Source organism: Anomaloglossus baeobatrachus, chromosome 9, assembly GCF_048569485.1.
Source record: "Anomaloglossus baeobatrachus isolate aAnoBae1 chromosome 9, aAnoBae1.hap1, whole genome shotgun sequence".
NCBI classification, from domain to species: domain Eukaryota; kingdom Metazoa; phylum Chordata; class Amphibia; order Anura; family Aromobatidae; genus Anomaloglossus; species Anomaloglossus baeobatrachus.
This window is the reverse complement of record NC_134361.1, coordinates 173,574,612-173,596,146: the sequence shown is the minus strand read 5'-3', so window position 1 is coordinate 173,596,146 and position 21,535 is coordinate 173,574,612. Positions and strand designations below refer to the sequence as shown.

Genomic DNA, 21,535 nt, shown 5'->3' with positions numbered 1-21,535 from the left:
ACATTTTCTCAATTCGGCTGTACTGTTAGCTTGTGGCTATATATCCCTCAGTGATCACTCTCCTGGGAGACTACAGCATGTCGGTCACAAGGAGCAAGGGTGCCAAGACACAGGGTTATTTTGCAACCTGTACCTCTTGTGCGGCTATGCTACCTGCAGGTTCCACCTACCCTCACTGTGAGCAATGCTCGGGCCATGTGGCACTCGCTCAGCCGGAGCCTGGGGCACTGGTGGGACCCTCGGCCCAGGTAGAACCGCCGGCTTCCCCGGTCCAGGCGGCAGGGACAGAGTTTGCAGCTTTTGCTGAGAAACTCTCTGAGTCACTTTCACAATCCATGGCTCAGTCTATGGACAAATGGTCTGCTAAGATACTAGAAGCTTTGCAGCCCAAACCGGCCCTTACACAGGCCCCGGGTACTGCGGGATCGCCCCCAGGCCCCTCTCGGTCTGCGACGAAGCGTGCTCCTGGGGTGGCCTCTAGTTATTACGTGGAGGACTCCGGCACGGACCGCAGTCCCAGACCGGCTAAGCGGGCTCGCTTAGAATCTTCCCCGACTTCATCACGCTGTTCGGGGTCTCAGCTTGAGGACTCTCTAGAGGATGAGGCGGAGGTCGCAGCTCAGGGCTCTGACCCTGACGTTGCTCTCAATCTTGATACACCTGAAGGGGACGCCATAGTAAATGACCTTAAGGCGTCCATCAACCAGGTGCTAGATCTTTCTCCCCCAACTCTACCTATAGAGGAGTCGGCAGCACAGCAGGAGAAGCACCAATTTAGGTTTCCCAAACGTACTCGGAGTGTTTTCTTCGATCACTCGAACTTCAGAGATACTGTCCAGAAGCACAGGGCTTTCCCGGACAAGCGCTTTACTAAACGCCTTAATGACACACGTTACCCCTTCCCCTCTGACGTTGTTAAGGGTTGGGCTCAGTGTCCCAAGGTGGATCCTCCAGTCTCTAGACTGGCGGCTAGATCCGTAGTAGCAGTGGCTGACGGTTCAACGCTCAAGGATGCCACGGACAGGCAGATAGAGCTCCTAATGAAATCCATCTATGAAGCCATAGGCGCGTCCTTTGCCCCAGCCTTTGCAGCAGTGTGGGCACTCCAGGCTATCTCAGCTTGTCTGTCTGAGATTAATGCGGTCACCCGTACCTCTGCTCCGCAAGTAGCGTCTTTGACGTCTCAGGCGTCGGTATTTTCATCCTACGCCATGAATGCTGTCCTGGACTCGGCTAGCCGTACAGCGGTAGCATCCGCCAATTCGGTGGCAGTCCGCAGAGCCATGTGGCTACGCGAATGGAAGGCAGACTCTGCTTCCAAGAAGTTCTTGACCGCTTTGCCCTTTTCTGGCGACCGATTGTTTGGCGAACAATTGGATGAAATTATTAAGCAAATCCAAGGGAAAGGACTCGTCCTTACCCCAGCCCAAACCAAAGAGACCTCAGCAACGAAAAATTCAAGCGAGGTTTCGGTCCTTTCGGCCCTCAGCCAGGTCCCAGTCCTCATCGTCCAACAGGCCACAGAAGAGCCAGAGAAACTCTTCTGCATGGCGGTCTAAGTCACGTCCTCCAAAGACCGCCGGAGGCACCGTCTCCAAGGCGGCCTCCTCATGACTTTCGGCCTCCCCAAACCGCATCCTCGGTCGGTGGCAGGCTCTCCCGCTTTTGCGACGCCTGGTGGCCACATGTCCAAGACCGATGGGTGAGGGACATTCTGTCTCACGGTTACAGGATAGAGTTCAGCTCTCGTCCTCCGACTCGTTTTTTTCAGAACATCTCCGCCCCCCGAGCGAACCAAGGTCACGGCATCCGTGGTGGCGGTCCTACACTCTCAGAGCCACTCGGTGATCCCTTACTTAGACGATCTCCTAGTCTAGGCACCCTCCCGGGTGGCATGTCAACACAGTCTGACCGTGGCTCTGGAGACTCTCCAGAGGTTCGGGTGGATCATCAATTTCCCAAAGTTAAAAATTGACTCCGACCCAATCACTGACTTACCTCGGGATGGAGTTTCATACTCTCTCAGCGATAGTCAAGCTACCGCTGGACAAACAGCGTTCGCTGCAAACAGGGGTGCAATCTCTCCTTCGGGCCCAGTCACACCCCTTGAGGCGCCTCATGCACTTCCTGGGGAAGATGATGGCAGCAATGGAGGCAGTTCCCTTTGCGCAGTTTCATCTGCGTCCACTCCAATGGGACATTCTCCGCAAAGGGGACAAGAGGTCGACGTCCTTAGACAGGGACGTCTCTCTTTCTCTGGCAACCAAGACCTCTCTTCAGTGGTGGCTTCTTCCCACTTCCCTGTCGAAGGGAAAATCTTTCCTGCCCCCATCCTGGGCTGTGGTCACGACGGACGCGAGTCTGTCAGGGTGGGGAGCGGTTTTTCTCCACCACAAGGCTCAGGGAACCTGGTCTCCGACAGAGTCTTCCCTTCAGATCAATGTTCTGGAGATAAGGGCAGTGTATCTAGCCCTAAAAGCGTTCCACCATCTCCGCGGTTCACATCCCAGGCGTAGAAAACTGGGAAGCAGACTTTCTCAGTCGCCAGGGCATGAACGCAGGGGAATGGTCTCTTCACCCGGACGTGTTTCAAGAGATCTGTTGCCGCTGGGGAACGCCGGACGTCGATCTCATGGCGTCTCGGCACAACAACAAAGTCCCGGCATTCATGGCACGGTCTCAGGATCACAGAGCTCTGGCGGCGAACGCCTTAGTTCAGGATTGGTCGCAGTTTCGACTGCCTTATGTATTCCCTCCTCTGGCAATGCTGCCCAGAGTGTTGCGCAAGATCAGGTCCGACTGCCGCCGCGCCATCCTCGTCGCTCCAGACTGGCCGAGGAGGTCGTGGTACCCGGACCTGTGGCACCTCACGGTGGGTCAACCGTGGGCGCTCCCAGACCGACCAGACTTGCTGTCTCAAGGGCCATTTTTCCATCTGAATTCTGCGGCCCTCAACCTGACTGTGTGGCCATTGAGTCCTGGCTCCTAGCGTCCTCAGGGTTATCTCAAGAGGTCATTGCCACTATGAGACAGGCCAGGAAACCAACGTCAGCCAAGATCTATCACAGGGCTTGGAGGATCTTCTTAGCCTGGTGCTCTGATAAGGGGTTTACCCCCTGGCCGTTTGCCTTACCCACGTTTCTTTCCTTCCTTCAATCCGGAATGGACAAGGGTTTGTCTCTCGGCTCTCTCAAGGGACAAGTCTCGGCGCTTTCCGTGTTTTTCAAAAGCGTCTAGCCAGGCTTCCGCAGGTCCGCACGTTCTTGCAGGGAGCTTGCCACATAGTTCCACCTTACAAGCGTCCGCTGGAACCCTGGGATCTCAACAGGGTTCTACGGGCTCTTCAGAAACCGCCTTTTGAGCCGCTGCGGGATGTCTCTCTATCACGTCTTTCGCAGAAGGTGGCATTTCTAGTGGCAGTCACATCACTCCGAAGAGTGTCAGAGCTTGCAGCGCTGTCATGCAAAGCCCCCTTCCTGGTATTTCACCAGGATAAGGTGGTTCTGCGTCCGGTCCCGGACTTTCTCCCCAAAGTGGTGTCCCCGTTTCATCTCAATCAGGATATCTCCTTACCTTCATTTTGCCCTCATCCAATTCACCAATGTGAAAAGGATTTGCATTTGTTAGATCTAGTGAGAGCACTCCGGATCTACGTGTCTTGCACGGCGCCACTGCGCCGTTCTGATGCGCTCTTTGTCCTTGTCGCTGGCCAGCGTAAGGGGTCGCAGGCTTCCAAGTCAACCTTGGCTCGGTGGATCAAGGAACCGATTTTTGAAGCCTACCGTTCTTCCGGGCTTCCGATTCCTTCAGGGCTGAAAGCTCATTCTACCAGAGCCGTGGGTGCGTCCTGGGCATTGCGGCACCGGGCGACGGCTCAGCAGGTGTGTCAGGCAGCTACCTGGTCTAGTCTGCACACTTTCACAAAACACTATCAGGTGCATACCTATGCTTCGGCAGATGCCAGTCTAGGTAGGCTAGTCCTTCAGGCGGCGGTTGCCCACCTGTAAGAGGAGGGCCGTTGTTGGCTCTTTTTATCAGGGTATTCTTTTACCCACCCAGGGACTGCTTTTGGACGTCCCAATTGTCTGGGTCTCCCAATGGAGCGACAAAGAAGAAGGGAATTTTGTTTACTTACCGTAAATTCCTTTTCTTCTAGCTCCTATTGGGAGACCCAGCACCCGCCCCTGTTCCCTTCGGGCTGTTGTTCTTTTGTGTACACATGTTGTTCATGTTGAATTGTTCTTTTGGTTCATGGTTTTAAGTTCTCCGAACATCCTTCGGATTGAATTTACCTTAGACCAATTTATAAGTTTCCTCCTTCCTGCTTTTGCACCAAAACTGAGGAGCCCGTGATGCACGGGGGGGTGTATAGGCAGAGGGGAGGGGTTACACTTTTTAAAGTGTAATACTTTGTGTGGCCTCCGGAGGCAGAAGCTATACACCAATTGTCTCAATTGTCTGGGTCTCCCAATAGGAGCTAGAAGAAAAGGAATTTACGGTAAGTAAACAAAATTCCCTTCTTTCAAGAAGTGGCAATAAACATACAGAAACTCAAACCTATTAAAACATCTATATATATAATTGCCTTATTCTGTCTGTCTTGCTTCAAAACGACGTCATTACAGTGACAACCGTCGCCACACCGCGCGCTAAAGAGCCTGCGACCAACGGCTCCGCTAACTGAACAGCCCGAACTACGGGCCCACAGGACGACGCCCGACACTTTTCTCCGCACCCACAGAGAGCCTCGACTTCCCGGTGAGTGCTGCACCCTCGGGAGCCCACACCGGGAACCCAGCCAACACATACCCACCGCTCGCCTCCGCCCCCCACATAAGCATGCATTACCCCACTCTGCTCCACCCTCCCGCACTCCGCCCTCCGCATGTATACACTGAACACACACATACACACACACACACACGAATAGTCACCTGTCCCCAGCCACGCAGTCCCTAGCACTGACGTCCTCAGCGCCACGGCCCCGCTCGGCTCCACCCGCCCCGCACTCCGCCCCCCGCACACATTACCACACTCGGCTCCGCCCCCCGCACTCCGCCCTTCGCATGTATACACTGAACACACACACACACACGAATAGTCACCTGTCCCCAGCTATGCAGTCCCCAGCACTGACGTCCTCAGTGCCACGGCCCCGCTCGGCTCCACCCACCCCGCACTCCGCCCCCAGCACACATTACCACACTTGGCTCCGCACTCCGCCCTTCGCATGTATACACTGAACACACACACACACGAATAGTCACCTGTCCCCAGCCATGCAGTCCCTAGCACTGACGTCCTCAGCGCCATGGCCCCGCTCGGCTCCACCCTCCCCGCACTCCGACCCCCGCACACATTACCACGCTCGGCTCCACCCCCCCCCCCCCCCCGCACTCCACCCTCCGCACGTATACACTGAACACACACACCTGGATAGTCACCTGTCCCCGGCACTGATGTCTCCAGCGCCATGGCCCTGCTCGGCTCCGCCCCACCCGCAAACATGGCCCTGCTTGGCTCCACCCCCGCACACACATGGCCCCCGCCCGGCTCCGCCATCGCTGTCCCTCTGTCTGCCGCCCCCGACTCCTTTCTTCACATACAACTGGCAAAAATTATAATATTAAAATTTTCAGCAGTTGTGACACTAGCCATTACATTATTATTCAATCTACTAACCTACATACGCATTCTAGACTACCCGATACGTTAGAATCGGGCCACCTTCTAGTAAATCCATAAACATACAAATGGATGCAAATACCAGCTAAACCATATCAGAACAGAAAAGCAAGACACCGATTTACATTGTATTCTACCCAATAATGGTCCTTAACCCCTCCGATGAACAGCAGAGTAACTGTTCAGTAACAACCAGGGGGGATGAGCATGACATTGGGTGTATCTTACTGTGATCTGTTAGTGGTTTCAGCAGGCTTGAATCAGTGGGCAGATAGACAGACCACGTCCACAGGTGTGAGCTGGCGGGGAAAATGCCACAAAAGAGGGGAAGTACTGTGCAGGTCTATCCCACGTTGTGCTTAGTTTGAGCACCCCACATTGCCGCTGCTATGACGGTATTGGCGCTCACAGAAAAGCAGGCAAGCTGTGGAGACATGCTTCCCAGACGAAGAAGCCCGGAGAGCTTCAAAACACGTAGGAATGTGAACCTTCACAGCCACCGTACTCACCGTACTTTGACTTTTCTGCGGCTTCCAATTTTTTCTAATGGCATTGTGTTTTACATAGCCATCTCCTGTGACAACATGTTATTGCTGGAGGCCAGGAGACAGACCACCAGAATCCACTGCGGCAAAAGATCATAGTGGGTTTTTGTATTTTAAACTTAGTCTATATAAGTGGAAAAGATATAAAAATCAAGATTAAAATTATGTTTTGGCAAAATCCCCCAGCCCTAATGATAACTATGAGGGGGTGTGAGTTGCATTAATATTCATAGTGTGCTGTCACTTTCTCCCAGGCCAGCATGGTGCACTCCTTGATAGAAGCCTATGGACTCCTCACGGAAATGAGGTAAGGTTCAAGTCATGGGTTAGGTCTATGGGACTTGTATGTACAGTATAGGTGGCCAAATATATTAGTAAGTCAGCCAAATAACCAAAAACTGTTGTGAGCCTGTGTAATTTGCGTTACTGTTCTGCTGTAGTGGAGCTAAGGCTTGGAGAACTCCTCAGCAGGTGGCCATATTGGTGCTGTAATATTGCGGTGAAGAAATCCATTTTGAGGCTTAAGTTTAATCAATGCTTGAAGTTTTCCTGTATTCATATTCCCCCGATATGAGGCCTGTGGGCAGGGTCTTCGTTCTCTGCCTCCTTTGTTTGAATGATGGCTCTGATCTGTCAGTGACCTGCCTCCTATTATAAATCTTGCGCCGATGCATTTATTTCTGTGGTCTCCGGTAAAACAGTAGATCTCCAATAAAATGGCACTGTTGGCGCTGCATGCTTAGTTGCATTTACAAGCCATCGCTCCAAGTTCATAATTTGCGAATCTGCCACCCACCAGTCCCGGGCCTGGCTATCCACTTTAGGCCTAAGACACACGGCATGAAAATCGGAGCGAGTGCAATGCGATAAAACATCGCATTCCACTCGGACCAATATTAGCCTATGTGTCAGCGCACATGAGCGATTATTTTCTGAGCCCTAATCGGACCGAGAAAACAATCACAGCATGCTGCAGGTGTAATGCGATCCTGTTTTCTCTCGCACCCATTCAAGTGTATGGGGCGAGAGAAAGATTACACAGCATTCACATTACACCGGTGTACCGCGAGTGCAGGGCGAGAATGGCAATAGCCGGCAACGAAGGAGAGAGGGAAATAAAATCCCTCCCGCCCCTCCTCAGCGCCGGCCCGCCCCTCCTCAGCACTGGCCCTTCCCTCCTCAGCGCCGGCCCGCCCCTCCTCAGCACTGGCCCTCCCCTCCTCAGTGTCGGCCCGCCACCTGCAGCTAAGGTCCACTCGCATGATTGGACCTCAGTCACAGTGACACTCGCATGACACTCAGCTCCTGCTGTGCTCCCAGCGTGAGCCAAATGTCATGCGAGGATCGCAGTAGTGCTCAATGTGGCCCTGGCCTTACTGGACAGATTCCCACTGGGCTGCTTGGGCCGTTCATGTTAAGTCCAGCAGCCGCCAGCGCTCATCATCTGGAAGCTTCGGTAATTACCATAGTATTTAATGCACATCCAGGTGTGTGTAGTGTATATATACTGGTGTGTGTGTGTATAGTGTATAATTGATTTGTATATGTGTATGTAGGATGCAGTGTATGTGTGTGTGTATATGGTATACAGTGTACGTTATATTGCATTTTTAGTAAATAGTGTATGTTATATTGAATGAAATATAGTATATATTAATGGCCCAATTTATCAAGATTGAAATTGTTCATGCAGGTCCTGATGAGGGCTGTGCTGGAGTCAGATGCTCCTGATTAAGGAGTGTGGATGCATGGCTTGCACCTCATAACAAGTCTTACTCTAGTCCCTGCTGGAGTAAGATTTGTGTTGTAGTGAACACTACTGCTCGTCATGAACACTAAAAGTAAAACGTTAGCCTCTAGTAGCGCCAAAATGAAGCGACTTTTTAAACCTTCAAAACTCCAAAAATGGGTCCTACAAAATTGTGGATAATCTACTTTGTATCAAGCATGGGATGCTCATTCACACTCACCTGTGGCAAGTAACCACTAACTACTCTGTAGGAGCAAAGCCAAATTCTCTGTGCAGCTATGGCCTAGTTTACAGCCGGCTGTCACCATTTCTCCATTTCTCTTAGTAAGGTCGACCTCTGTGTAGTGTTAGTCTTTTCATACAGGAATGATAACACCCAGTTGTCATGTTTGCACTTACCTATAAGGACACATGGACAATAGACATACACTGTGTGCAGAATTATTAGGCAAATGAGTATTTTGATCACATGATAATTTTTATACATGTTGTCCTACTCCAAGCTGTTTAGGCTGAGAGCCAACTACCAATTAAGTAAATCAGGTGATGTGCATCTCTGTAATGAGGAGGGGTGTGGTGTAATGACATCAGCACCCTATATAAGGTGTGCTTAATTATTAGGCAACTTCCTTTCCTTTGGCAAAATGGGTCAGAAGAGAGATTTGACGGGCTCTGAAAAGTCCAAAATTGTGAGATGTCTTGCAGAGGGATGCAGCAGTCTGGAAATTGCCAAACTTTTGAAGCGTGATCACCGAACAATCAAGCGTTTTATGGCAAATATCCAACAGGGTCGCAAGAAGCGTGTTGGGCAAAAAAGGGGCAAAATAACTACCCATGAATTGAGGAACATCAAGCGTGAAGCTGCCAAGATGCCATTTTTCACCAGTTTGGCCATATTTCAGAGCTGCAACGTTACTGGAATATCAAAAGCACAATGTGTGCCATACTCAGGGACATGGCTAGAAAACAGAAGCGCTGATAGGGTCTTACCAGATAAACAATGAGGTAATATATAATATAATACACTCACCAATTGTGGTTGTGAAGGGTCACAACCACCATAGATAGCATAAGATAATGGCGGCTGCCGCGGCCCCACGTGCAAATATCTTCAAAGTAGGAGGAGAAAAAGTGGTTAATCACGTGCAATCCGCCAGAATGAGATGTAGAAATGTTGATAAATTAATAACTTTTCCTCAGGACCAGAATATCAACAGTGCATGAACAGAGAGACATGACACACTTATATACATATGGTATATAGCAAAGACCGCCTACTGACAATTTGAAAAAAATCGGCGGGTAAAGAAAAAAACACATCTGTTTACATGACAAAGCACTTCCCAGCAACATTAAAAAACTTTGTCAAATATTCATACAGTGATATATACTTCTAATTGCATCAAAATTGAGGAAAAAAGGAGTGAAAATTAAAAGAGGAAAAAAAGCAGAAAAAGGAAATATATATGTGTACATGTCCTTGAGGAGGCTAGGATGGTAGGTTATAAAGAAAGGTGGCTATATTGGTCACTATTTTTGGGGGGTTTTGTTTTTGCTTGTCAGAAATGTTTATTTCTACATTTTGTGCAGTTATATTGGTTTACCTTGGAAAATATACAAGTGAGATGGGAATATATTTGGTTTTTATTAAGTTGCCTAATAATTCTGCACAGTAATAGTTACCTGCACAAACAGATATCCTCCTAAGATAGCCAAATCTAAAAAAAAAACCCACTCCAACTTCCAAAAATATTAAGCTTTGATATGTATGAGTCTTTTGGGTTGATTGATAACATAGTTGTTGATCAAAAAAAAAATCTCCTACAATACAACTTGCCTAATAAGTCTGCATCCAGTGTATTTTAGGTAAACTATAGACTCCGAATGTGCACACTTACCTCCCAATTCAGAAGTGCTATACAACCGCTTATGGCTGCTTTTTAGTCGGTCTGGCCCTGTCACCCACTTTGTGCAGATGACCAGTGCGGGAGCAATTGCTTCTGAATAGCTTGCTTGCTAGAGAAGGCTGCTTTCACACATCAGTTTTTTGGCATCAGGCACAATCCTGCTTGTGCCTGATGAAATGGATCCGTCGCAGATTGTGTAAAAACCGATGCGACGGATCCAGCAAAAAACAGAATTGTTGTTTTTTGTTTTCTTTTTCATGCCGAGAGAGCGCGATCCCATCATCACCGCAAACACGCAGGCACTACCGCCCCCATCATCACCGCACACACACTGGCACTACAGCCCCCTTCATCACCACACACACCTGCACTACCGCCCCCATCATCACCGCACACACACTGGCACTACAGCCCCCTTCATCACCACACACATCGGCACTACCGCCCCCATCATCACCGATCACACGCAAACACTTCCACACCCATCATCACCATACACACACCGGCACTACCTGAGTGACGTCACCGCTGACAACGCGACTCACTTCAGATGCTGCGTGGAGCTGACAGAGAGCGGTTGTGTTCTGTTGCTGCTCCTTTCAGCTTCCGATGTAGCAGAGCTGAAAGCGTTGTAGTACCTGGTGTGGATTATTTCAGACCTGGAGGGGTATTTGGGGTTAATAAAGTGGTGAAAGAAGGTGTTTTTTGTCTTTTATTTTAAATAAAGGATTTTTCGGGTGTATGTGTTTATTTACTTTCACTTACAGGTTAATCATTGCGGGTGTCTCATAGACGCCTGCCATGATTAACCTAGAGCTTAGTGGCAGCTATGGGCTGCCGTTAACTCTTTATTACCCCGATTGCCACCGCACCAGGGAAATTCAGGATGAGCCGGGTAGAGTCCCGGGACTGGCGCATCTAATGGATGCGGCAATTCCGGGCGGCTGCTGGCTGATACTTTTAGGCTGGGGGGCTCTCCATAACGTGGGGCTCCCCATCCTGAGAATACCGGCCTTCAGCCATTTGGCTTTACTTTGGCTATATGAAAATTGGGGGGAAACCGCACATAGTTTTTTAAATTATTTATTTTACTGCACTATATAGACCCACCCACCGGCAGCTGTAATTGGTTGCAGTGAGATAGCTGTCACTCAGCATGGGGGCATGTCTGACTGCAACCAATCCTAGGCGCCGGTGGGCGAGAAAAGCAGCGAATAATGAGCGGCCGGCATTTTCAAGAGAGGAAAAGCCGCCAGAGCAGTGTGACAGTCATGCAGCGCCGACTGGTGATCGGTGAGTATCCGGCACAATCCGTTTTTTCGCCGGAGACAAAAAACGTTCCCTTCAACATTCCATCTGGCCGCCGGACAAGCAAATTTTGCCAGATCCGGCGAACGCTGGATGGAACGCAAGGCCTTGCGGCACAATCCTTCGCTAAAAACTCTTTGGGGGAAAAAAAATCTGTTGCCACCGGATGCGTTTTTTCATGTTTTTGCTGGATTGTGCCTGATTGCAAAAAACTGATGTGTGAAAGCAGCCGAAGGCACAGTGGGCGGCAAATGTGCAGATTGAGCACTCGGACCGATGACTTGTATATGCAACCGCGCATGTGCTGCTGAAAGCACCATTTAATTGGATACTGTTTTATCGGAAAATGCAAAAATTACCTTTAAAATCGGAGGCAGACAACGACGAAGAGACCCTGACTACAGGCCCGCCCCGATGTACAGAGATATGGCTACAGGAAAACCTCAAGCATCAAAAACCACGATGGATTTCTTCACCGCAGGCGTCATTTTGCCATGTTTGCACTTTACTTAGCAAAATCCTGCTAAAATTCTATTTAAAGGGGTATCCCAAGATCATATCCCAATATGTAGTGTGTAATAATAATAGTATTAACCTAAACCTCCAATTAGAAATGTAGTATAGTTCTCCTCATTAGCTGTGTTACTTACCTTTATGGTTACGACCACTAGCAACTACGGCCAGTTTCACACATCCGGCATTTCGCCACTTTGCCGTATCCGTCACACTCCAGTACAGTGTAATACTGTACAATGGCATCACAGCAAGCTCCGGTCACATGACAGCATGTGACCGGAGCTTGCCGCGATGCCATTGTACTGTATTGCACTGTACTGGAGTGTGACGGATCCGGCAAAGCGCCGGATGTGTGAAACTGGCCTAACTGTCACCATATGAGTAGTTGTAACCATGGATACCTAAGCTACAGTAATGCCCTGCACATGAGGTAAGTGACTTGGCTAATCAGGAGAACTATATTACATTTCTTATTGGAAGTAGTTGCTAATATTATTACATCATTTAGGATCTTGGAGAAGGGAATACCCCTTTAATATACTAATAACTATAGTCTTTGACTATAGTATACTTTTTGCTGCACTCCTTTTTAATTATCTCCCTTGTTTTTTTGAAGGGTTGTCAAACCTAAAGTTGCTACCATGGAGGAAATGGCCTCATTCCATACTGACGCCTACTTAAAGCACCTCCGCAAGGTGAGCGAAGAAGGGGACAATGATGACCCTGAAACTGTAGAGTATGGACTAGGTGAGTGGTGGAGCTGTAATGTGATCAGATGAGTGAGATGTTACAGGGACATCAAGTACACATTTTGTGTTTTTACTATTGGCATTGTGTAATGGACTGAGTCTGTGCATAAGTGCAATATTTGGTCTCGTTTAACCCCTTACGACCAAAGCCTGTTTGGACCCTCCTGACGTGTTACTTTTGGAATCCTTGACGTGTTACTTCATATGGTAATAACCAATTACAGTGATACTGAGATTTGTTTGTGACACTTTGTGTCCGGGCTCGCGTTCCTGGGGCTCGTGTGAGGTTGTGACGTCACACCAGCCTGCACCCAGTCACCGCCCGCTTCTCTCCACCGCCTTCGGAGGTATGAGTAAATAATGAAGAGAGCGGCCAGCTGCAACTCTCACTCCTTGTTGAGTACTCATACGTCCAAAGGCGGGGAAGAAAGAAGCTGGCGGTAATTGGGTTCATGTGACGTCACAACTAGAGATGAGCAAACCTAAATAGAAGGCGTAATTGGGTAATTCGTGTCTCCACCCACATGCTGGCAGCCATAAGCAGACCTCTTCTGGGAGAGGGTGAGTGGGGTTTTCCCATTTTTTTTTTTGTTTGTGTGTTCACACTGCATCTGAATCACCCTTATTTTACCACAAATGTGAGCCGATCAAACGCTGCACGCAGCTCGCACAGGGCTGAGCATCACTCATACCCAAGCACAATGCTGCTCGCTTGAATGGTTTGCACTCGTAACTCACTCGAACTCCTATAATGCCTGCCTGGATCCACAGACTCAGACTGGCTGTAATGGACAGACTAGAGAGAAGCCACTCACAAAGCAGGACCCCGAGAACCTGAAACCCTTTAACCCCTATACAGGGATTTGGAATTACACAGGGCCCCGGTGATCACTACCTGTGGAAAGCTGCAGTCCAAGAGAGTAGTAGTCAGGCAGGGTCAAAGCAGGAAATGCAAAACAGGGACAGAATCACGCAGGCAAAGACGTAATCAGAAAACAAAGCAGAGGTCAAATCCGGATCGGACAGCGAGGTACAAAAACAGCAGGCAGGAGGGTAGTCAGGAAACACGCAGAAGTCAGCACACAGGAATCACTAAACAGAACAGGGCGGGACAGGAAGCAGGAATACAGAACTATCTCTGGCAGTGGTCAGCAGACAGGAGGGGAAATGAGAAGGGTGTGGTGTCTTCCCATTGGTTGAAGCTGAATGATGGTAACTTCAGCTGGAAGACACACGCCACCTACAGTGAGCCAGAAGTACTGCAGATCCCAAGGAAACCCAGCCCAGTGGATGAGCAGAGCCTTCGCCCACCGGCGCTCCTGGCATCGACTCCTCTCCCATCACCAGCAGTATTCACGGCAGGAAACTGCGTCGCCTGGTGATTGAAGCAGAAGTCTCTGGAGTGAACTCCGGTGGGTACGTAACAACTCCGAACCCAAACTTTGATTTTTTTTTTTTTAAAGTCGATTTCCGAGCCCGAACTTGCAGAGCACCTGAGGTATTAGAAAAAAAAACAAAGAACCCCATTTTGGAAACTACACATCTCAAGGAATGACAATTTTACACCACATTTCTTTCACCAATTTCTTTACCATTGAGCTCTGTGGAAATGACAAATTTTATTTGTTATCGTAATTAGTAGATTTAGCTGAAAATGTTTAAATTTCACAATGGCTAGTGATCCTCGTAAATTATTCTATTTCTCCCATGTACAGTAATACCCTTTATATGTCCATACTCTACTATGGGAGTACACAGCAGGATTCAAGAGAATGAGTGTCATTTGGCTGTAGGTGATGGCGGGTTTGTGGTTGCCACTTGCAGATCCCCCTAAGGTGTCAAGATAGCAAAAATAGTGACCCTATTTTGCAAATTAGTCTACACTGGCATTTTCTACAAGTTAGTGATAACCAGTATGAGTTGGTTAAAGAAGGACTTGTTCATGCAGTCGTTTCCCTTGGAATGTGCACATTGTAATTTCAGACTGAAGGCAGCAAAACCATGAAGGCACACACATGGAAACTGGGACTAAAAAATATGGGGCAAACAGACCAGTATGTGTCTTATTCCGTAGCTTCCTCAAGGTACCTGCCAGCTTTACATACTGTTGGCATTATCTCAAGAAGCTGCATCATGTAGTTACCTGGAATGGCTTTCTAAGGCTATGTGTCCACGGTAGAATGTACCTGCGGATTTTTCTGCCTGAAAATCCGCAACTTTCGCAGCAAATCCGCACCTGCGGATTTGCCGCGGATTTACCGCGGATTTTGATGCGGATTTTCTTTTTTTTTTTTTTCCCCATTCAAAACCAAAAATCCGCACCAAATCTGCACCAAACAATTGACATGCTGCAGATTTTTCCGGATCAAAATCCGCGGCAAATCCGCAGCGGAAAAATCCGCAGCATGGACACAGCATTTCCAAAATGCCATTGAAATGGCTTGGAAGTGCCGCTGCTGCAGATTTTCGGGAAATCCGCGGCAAAATCCGCGCAAAATCCGCAGCGTGGGCACATAGCCTTATGGTCAGGTATGACTTGTGAGGAGTTCATTGTGGCATCATCAGCCTTTATAGAGTGTTAAAGTGTATTTCACAGAGGCAATGTTGTCACGCCTCACTGCACCCTCATCACGCAACAGCTCCTTCCATTTTGGCTTAACCTGAAGAAACTGACATAAAAATGGACAACTCCAAGTTGTGCCAAAATGTAATGATTCATCAAACGCAATTTACATACTATATCTGACCAAATTACATTGCTGAATCAGGGCTTTTCTTTCCATATGTAGCAAGAAGAGAATGGCACTTCCTATATATGCGTCTAGGAGATATTGGGGTGCACTTCAGGTTCCAAGGCCAAACAGTGAGAAGTATACAAGGCACTCCCAAGATGATTTGAAGAAATATTTATTCCTGTGCGTAACAAAAACGTTTTCGGTCCTATGTGGACCTTCCTCAGTAGCACATATGTGAGGGAAAACGCTGTGTGGGCTGTCAGACGCGGAATCCACCGCTGTATGGGGGCAGCACCCATACAGCGGTGGATTCCGCGTCTGACAGCCCACACAGCGTTTTCCCTCACATATGTGCTACTGAGGAAGGTCCACATAGGACCGAAAACGTTTTTGTTACTCACATGAATAAATATTTCTTCAAATCATCTTGGGAGTGTCTTGTATACTTCTCACTTTTTTCTTTCCATATGTGTCCGTGGTTTTGTTGCCTTTAGTCTGAATTTACAATGTTCACATTCCAATAAGAACATAGAAATCCATTGCATGAACAGGCGTGTCCAAACTTTTCAACTGCACTGTATGATCTGAACTTACAGGCACAGGTGTTAAAATCAAAATCAGTAATTATTATTATAGCGCCATTTATTCCATGGCGCTTTACATGTGAAAGGGGTACACATAATAGGGAGAAGTACAATAATCATAAACAATATAAGGCAAAGACTGCTACAGGAGGAGAGAGGACCCTGCCCGCGAGGGCTCACAGTCTACATGGGATGGGTGAGGATACAGTAGGTTTGGGTAGAGCTGGTTGTGCGGCGCTGTATCAGACTGAGGGTTACGGCAGGGTGGGTGTTCAGGTTCATTTTGATGCTTGTCAAGGTGGGCAAGAGTCTGATATGTTGTGGCAGAGCATTCCAGAGTATGGGGGAGGCATGGGAGCAATCTCGGATGCGATGGTGGGAAGAGGAGATTAGAGGGGAGCAGAGAAGGAGATCTTGTGAGGATCGAAGATTATGTGCAGGTAAGTACCGGGAGACTAGGTCACAGATGTAGGGAGGAGACAGGTTGTGGATGGCTTTGAAGGTCATGGTTAGGGTTTTGAACTGGAGTCATTGGGCAATGGGAAGCCAGTGAAGGGATTGGCAGAGAGGAGAGGTCGGGGAGTAGCAGGGGAAAGAGGTGGATTAGTCAGGTAGCATAGTTTAGAATAGATTGTAGGGGTGCAAGACTGTTAGAAGGGGTGGGTCAGAGAGCAGGAGGTTGCAATAATCCAGGCAGGAGATAATAAGGGCATGTACTAAGGGTTTTGCAGCTTCTTGGGAAAGTAATGTATGGATCAAGAAAATTTTTGGAGTTGGAGGTTGGTTTTTGAAATGTCTGAATGGTGTGTGATGGATGTAATCTCTCTGTTATTGGCAAGGTAAGATTATCCACTCCACCAAGTTTCCAATATCAGAAGAGGAGTTTGATTGAATTTAAAGAGGCTTCTCTTCTTACGGAGGGTCCCATCATTAGATGCACGGTGATCCTCGCGATATGCTACCAATGATACTTTTCTGGTAACAACCCCTTGCTGTGTGTAATCAGAAAATGATCTATTGTTTAAATCTGGTTGTTGTTTTAAATATATGTGTAAAACTTTTGTGGGCCTCGTTTGAACCAAGTTGTGCCCACTTTTCAAAATATAGGTGGAGCTGACCAGGACTAGTGTAAAAGCATCAAAAGTTAAAAAAAAATGTATTTGCACAATTACAATTTGTCAATTTTGCAACACATCAAACAACTGGGAAAAACTGCCTGATGAATGGGGCATAGCTCCGTCTGTTTCATGAAATCTGCAGGAATATTAGCATAAAGTTACTGTAAATTATGTATCAAATTGAGTTTTCAGTGAAAACTACCTATTGTTTTTATTTAATCAGATAATTTTTTATTTTTCACCAAGTATACAAAACGTGTTATATTTTCAGCAATAACGAGCAGAACTATAAACTTTCCCTCCCCAACATCCCCTCCCCCTCCCCCCTCAGCGTACATATTACCCATATCATTATCAAAGATCTTACATTTTAACCCATCAATAGCATATATTGGAATGTATAGAACTAACTATCTCTGCCCATAGTCCAACATCTCCCAACTCTAAAATGTATCCATATTGCAACCACGGATTCCACAATCTATCAAAAAGTGCAAGTTGTTTCCTTTTCCCATATATGCTTCTCTCCATTCGAACAATATGATTAACATATGTGACAAATTCCCCTCTAGTCGGAGGGCCCCCTGCATCCAGTGTTTGGCCATTACTTTCCTTGCCGCATACACCAGTCTGGCTATCACTATTTTAAAATTTATGTCTACTCTAATTTCTTCCACGTAACCTAGAAGACATACCAGGGGTTGTCTGGGAAGTTTACATCTATAAGCTCCTTCTATTCTATTAAGAACAGTTATCCAAAAGGGTGCCAACCTGGGGCACGTCCACATCATGTGGAAAATGCCGGCACCTTCTCCATTACATCTAGGACAGTCGGAGTTACTCCTCAATCCCATCTTACACATAATTAGCGGGGATCTATATGCCCTATGCACCACGTAGAGGTGGGATAATCTTGCTGGTTCACTCATTGATAATTTCGATAAGTATTCCAAAACACCATCCCATACCTCATCAGTGATCCCGTCTATCTCTGCCTCCCATTTATTCCTAGTGTTTACAGGGTGATCAAGCAAATATGTATGCAGTAGATCCCTATATATAGTAGATATGATTCCTCTTGTGGGTCCACTACTACACACATATTTCAGTACTAGGACTGCCTGTACCAGCAATGATTGCTTAACCCCCTGAGCCACCACTGCATGCGCCAACCGTTTGTACTGGTACCACCCAAGTGGGGATATCCCAAACTCATCCTGTATTTGTGTAAACGATTTCAGACGTCCCTGGCTAAGAATTTGCCCCATATACCTTTACGTGCCCATTCCTTAATTTTGCCTATCTTGTATATCTCAGAACAGTTTTCATTGTCCCACAACGGAGAGAATTCAGTTATTGCTGTAATCCCTCTTATTTGCTTGATCTTCCTCCAGATTCTATTCATCAGGCTAAGTGTGGGGCTCGTTTTTCCTATTCTCCCAAATGATCAGTCCTCCAGTCCGAACACTAATGGCTTCCGATGCAGAACATGCCCTAACAGTCTGGATGTTGGGTCTACCACCCCTGAATCTGCCCATCCCCTGAAATGTTGCCTCTGAGCTGCCAGATAATATATTCCCGGATTTGGTAGTGCTAGCCCCCCTCATCCTTCGGTCTCTGTAGCGTCTCGAGTTTAAGGCTGTGTGCGCACTAGAAATGTGAAGTTTCTCAAGAAAATTTCTTGAGAAACTTCTGCCAGTGAAAGATTTCTGGACCTGCGGAAAAAATCCGCACCAAATCCGCATGCGGTTTTGCCGCGGATTTACCGCGGATTTACCGCAGGTTTGTCCCTGCAACAAATAATAAAGATAATCGATAGACAGATAATGGATAGAGGGAAAGATGGATAGATGAATAGATAGATAGATAGAGGGATAGATAGATAGATGAATAGATAGATAGATAGAGGGATAGATAGATAGATGAATAGATAGATAGATGATAGATAGATAGAGGGATAGATGGATAGATAGATAGAGGGATAGATAGATAGAGGGATAGATAGATAGATAGATGAGAAAAACCTATATAATGTTCCACCTCCCTGCATTTTCTAAGCTGGCACCCTTTCGTGACTTTCATGTGGCACTAAAGGGTGCTTAGCCTTGCATTTAGCCATAAAATAAATAAATAATTAAAAAAAAACGACGTGAGGTCCCCCCATTTTTTGTAGCCAGCTAGGGTAAAGCAGACGGCTGCAGCCTGCAGACCACCGCTGGCAGCTTCACCTTGGCTGATAATCCAAAACAGTGGGCACCCCACGCTGTTATTTTAAATTATATAAATAATTTAAAACAAAAAACGTGCGGTCCCCCCCATATTGGATCACCAGCCAAGGTAAAGCGGACAGCTGGGGTCTGATATTCTCAGACTAGGGAGGTCCACTGTTATTGGACACTCCCCAGCCTAAAAATAGCAGGCCGCAGCCGCCCCAGAAGTGGCGCATCCATTAGACGTGCCAATCCTGGCGCTTTGCCCCAGCTCATCCCGCGCCCTGGTGCGTTGGCAAACGGGGTAATATATGGAGTTGATGCCAGATGTGTAATGTCACCTGGCATCAAGCCCTGGGGTTGGTGAGGTCAGGCGTCTATCAGATACCCGACATCACCAACCCAGTCAGTAATAATTAAAAAATAGACAACAAAAAATGTTTTATTTGAAAAAACACTCCCCACATAGCCTCTTTAACCAATTTATTGAAAAGAACAATCAATCCACGTCCGGCGTAATCCAATAAGGGGGGGGGGGGGGTCCCACGGCGATCCATACCATAGTCGCTGTCCCAGTCAATGAAGAACAGAATGTTCCCCATTGGCTGGGAGAGCTGTGGAGTGACCTGAGCTAACATCAATAGGTCAGCTCAGGTCACTGCAGGGGATGACGAGCGCTGCCATCAGGAGCATAGATGAGATCATTACCTTCTGTGATCATCTCCTGTACTGCTGACGTCAGCGCTGTCACTGACTTCTATGCCCGCCGCGTTGTCAGAAGTATCGCGAGAGCCCGTGACGTCACCGCTAGTGACAGTCTCGGGCCGCTCGCGAGACGGGCATAGACAGCAGTGACCGCGGTGACGTCAGGAGGCAGGAGATCGTCACAGCAGGTAATGATCTCACCTCCTGACAGCAGCGATCGTCATCCCCGCGGCTCCCAGCACTGCAGGGTGTCAGTGTCTGCCTGCGCTGCAGCGTGACAAGCTGCTGACACTGCGGGCAGACACTGACACCCTGCAGTGCAGTGTCAGTGTGTGCCTGTGTCAGTGTCTGCCTGCGCTGCAGCGTGACAGGCTGCTGACACTGCGGGCAGACACTGACTCACAGCAGTGCAGTGTCAGTGTGTGCCTGTGTCAGTGTCTGCCTGCGCTGCCGCGTGACAGGCTGCTGACACTGCGGGCAGACACTGACACCCTGCAGTGCAGGCAGCCGCGAGGCCGGAGCAGGACACAGACTGCACGGGCACCTGGAGGTCGCACGGAAGTGCTTCTGTGCGGCGTCCAGGGAGTGTGACGTGTGTTTACTCTGCTCCGCCTCCTCTTCCTGGCATAATGACATCGCTTCCTGCAAAACCGCAGGCAGCGATGAGCATTCCCGCAGGTAATTCGCGGCTATTCCGGTGGTATACCGCACATCATTGCTACCTGCGGAATACCCCCGGAATACCGCAGGTACCTGCGGAAATTAATGGACATGCACATTTTCTCAAGAAAGTTTCTCGAGAAAATTTACTCAAGAAATTTTCTTGAGAAAAATCCGCACAGTGCGCACAGCTATTTTTTTTTCTCATTGAATTTCATGGGAAATGTCTGCACAAAGATTGCAGACATTTCTCAAGAAATTTCCGGGGCAAATCCGCGGGTAAATCCGCAGGTAAAAAGCTCTAGTGCGCACATAGCCTAAGTCTGGCTTGTTTGTTCTTCCATGTTAGAGCACGGAACATGGAATCAATCTCCTTAAAGTGAGTCTGAGGGATCCAAACAGGAGAATTGTGCAACACAGAGTATCTTCTGCATAAGCACCATTTTAATAAGATTAATCCGTCCTATTACTGATAAATAAAGCTTATTCCAAGCAGTTATCTTACTTCGCAGTTGCTTCAGCAAAGGGACTAGATTAATAGTAATGTAATTCCCAATTGGCATGGATACCTGAATGCCCAAATATCTAAACTGGTCCACAACCCGCAGTCTGTTGACCTCATCACCCAGGATCGACCTATCCTCTCCTGTGTCCACCTGAAACAGATTCGATTTGGTCCAATTGATAGTCAGTCCAGAGATCCCCCCGTACCGCTCGATCACCTGCATGGCACAGCTCAACGATGCCCCTGGGTCTCCCAGAAACAATAGAATGTCGTCTGCATAGAGGGCTATCTTCTCTTCTAGATGGCCATATACAAATCCCTTTGTCTCTGTTCTGCTGTATAGCAGCTGCCATTGGTTCCACTGCCACAGCAGAAAGGAGAGGAGAGAGAGCGGACATCCTTGGCGAGTACCCCTTTGTAGATCCACCGTGTGTGACAACGTTCCATTAATCCTCACTTTAGCTACTGGTCTAGTATATAACAGCTGTAGCCAGGATATAAAATTAGGGCCAAATCCCATATGTCTTAGCACTCCCCACAGATATCACCATTCCACAC

At 48.0% G+C, this 21,535-nt stretch overlaps 1 protein-coding gene across 2 annotated transcripts in view; it reads left to right on the top strand.

Annotated features, from left to right (window-relative positions):
- HDAC8 (histone deacetylase 8) overlaps positions 1-21,535 on the top strand; it is a 90,975-nt gene that overhangs the window by 8,445 nt on the left and 60,995 nt on the right. The window contains exons 2-3 of one of the 2 annotated variants that reach the window (XM_075324054.1): positions 6,485-6,537; positions 12,328-12,458. In XM_075324054.1, coding sequence (XP_075180169.1) covers positions 6,485-6,537; positions 12,328-12,458 — 184 coding nt within the window. The remainder of the gene's footprint in view (positions 1-6,484; positions 6,538-12,327; positions 12,459-21,535) is intronic. The other variant, XM_075324053.1, reaches the window with a different exon arrangement.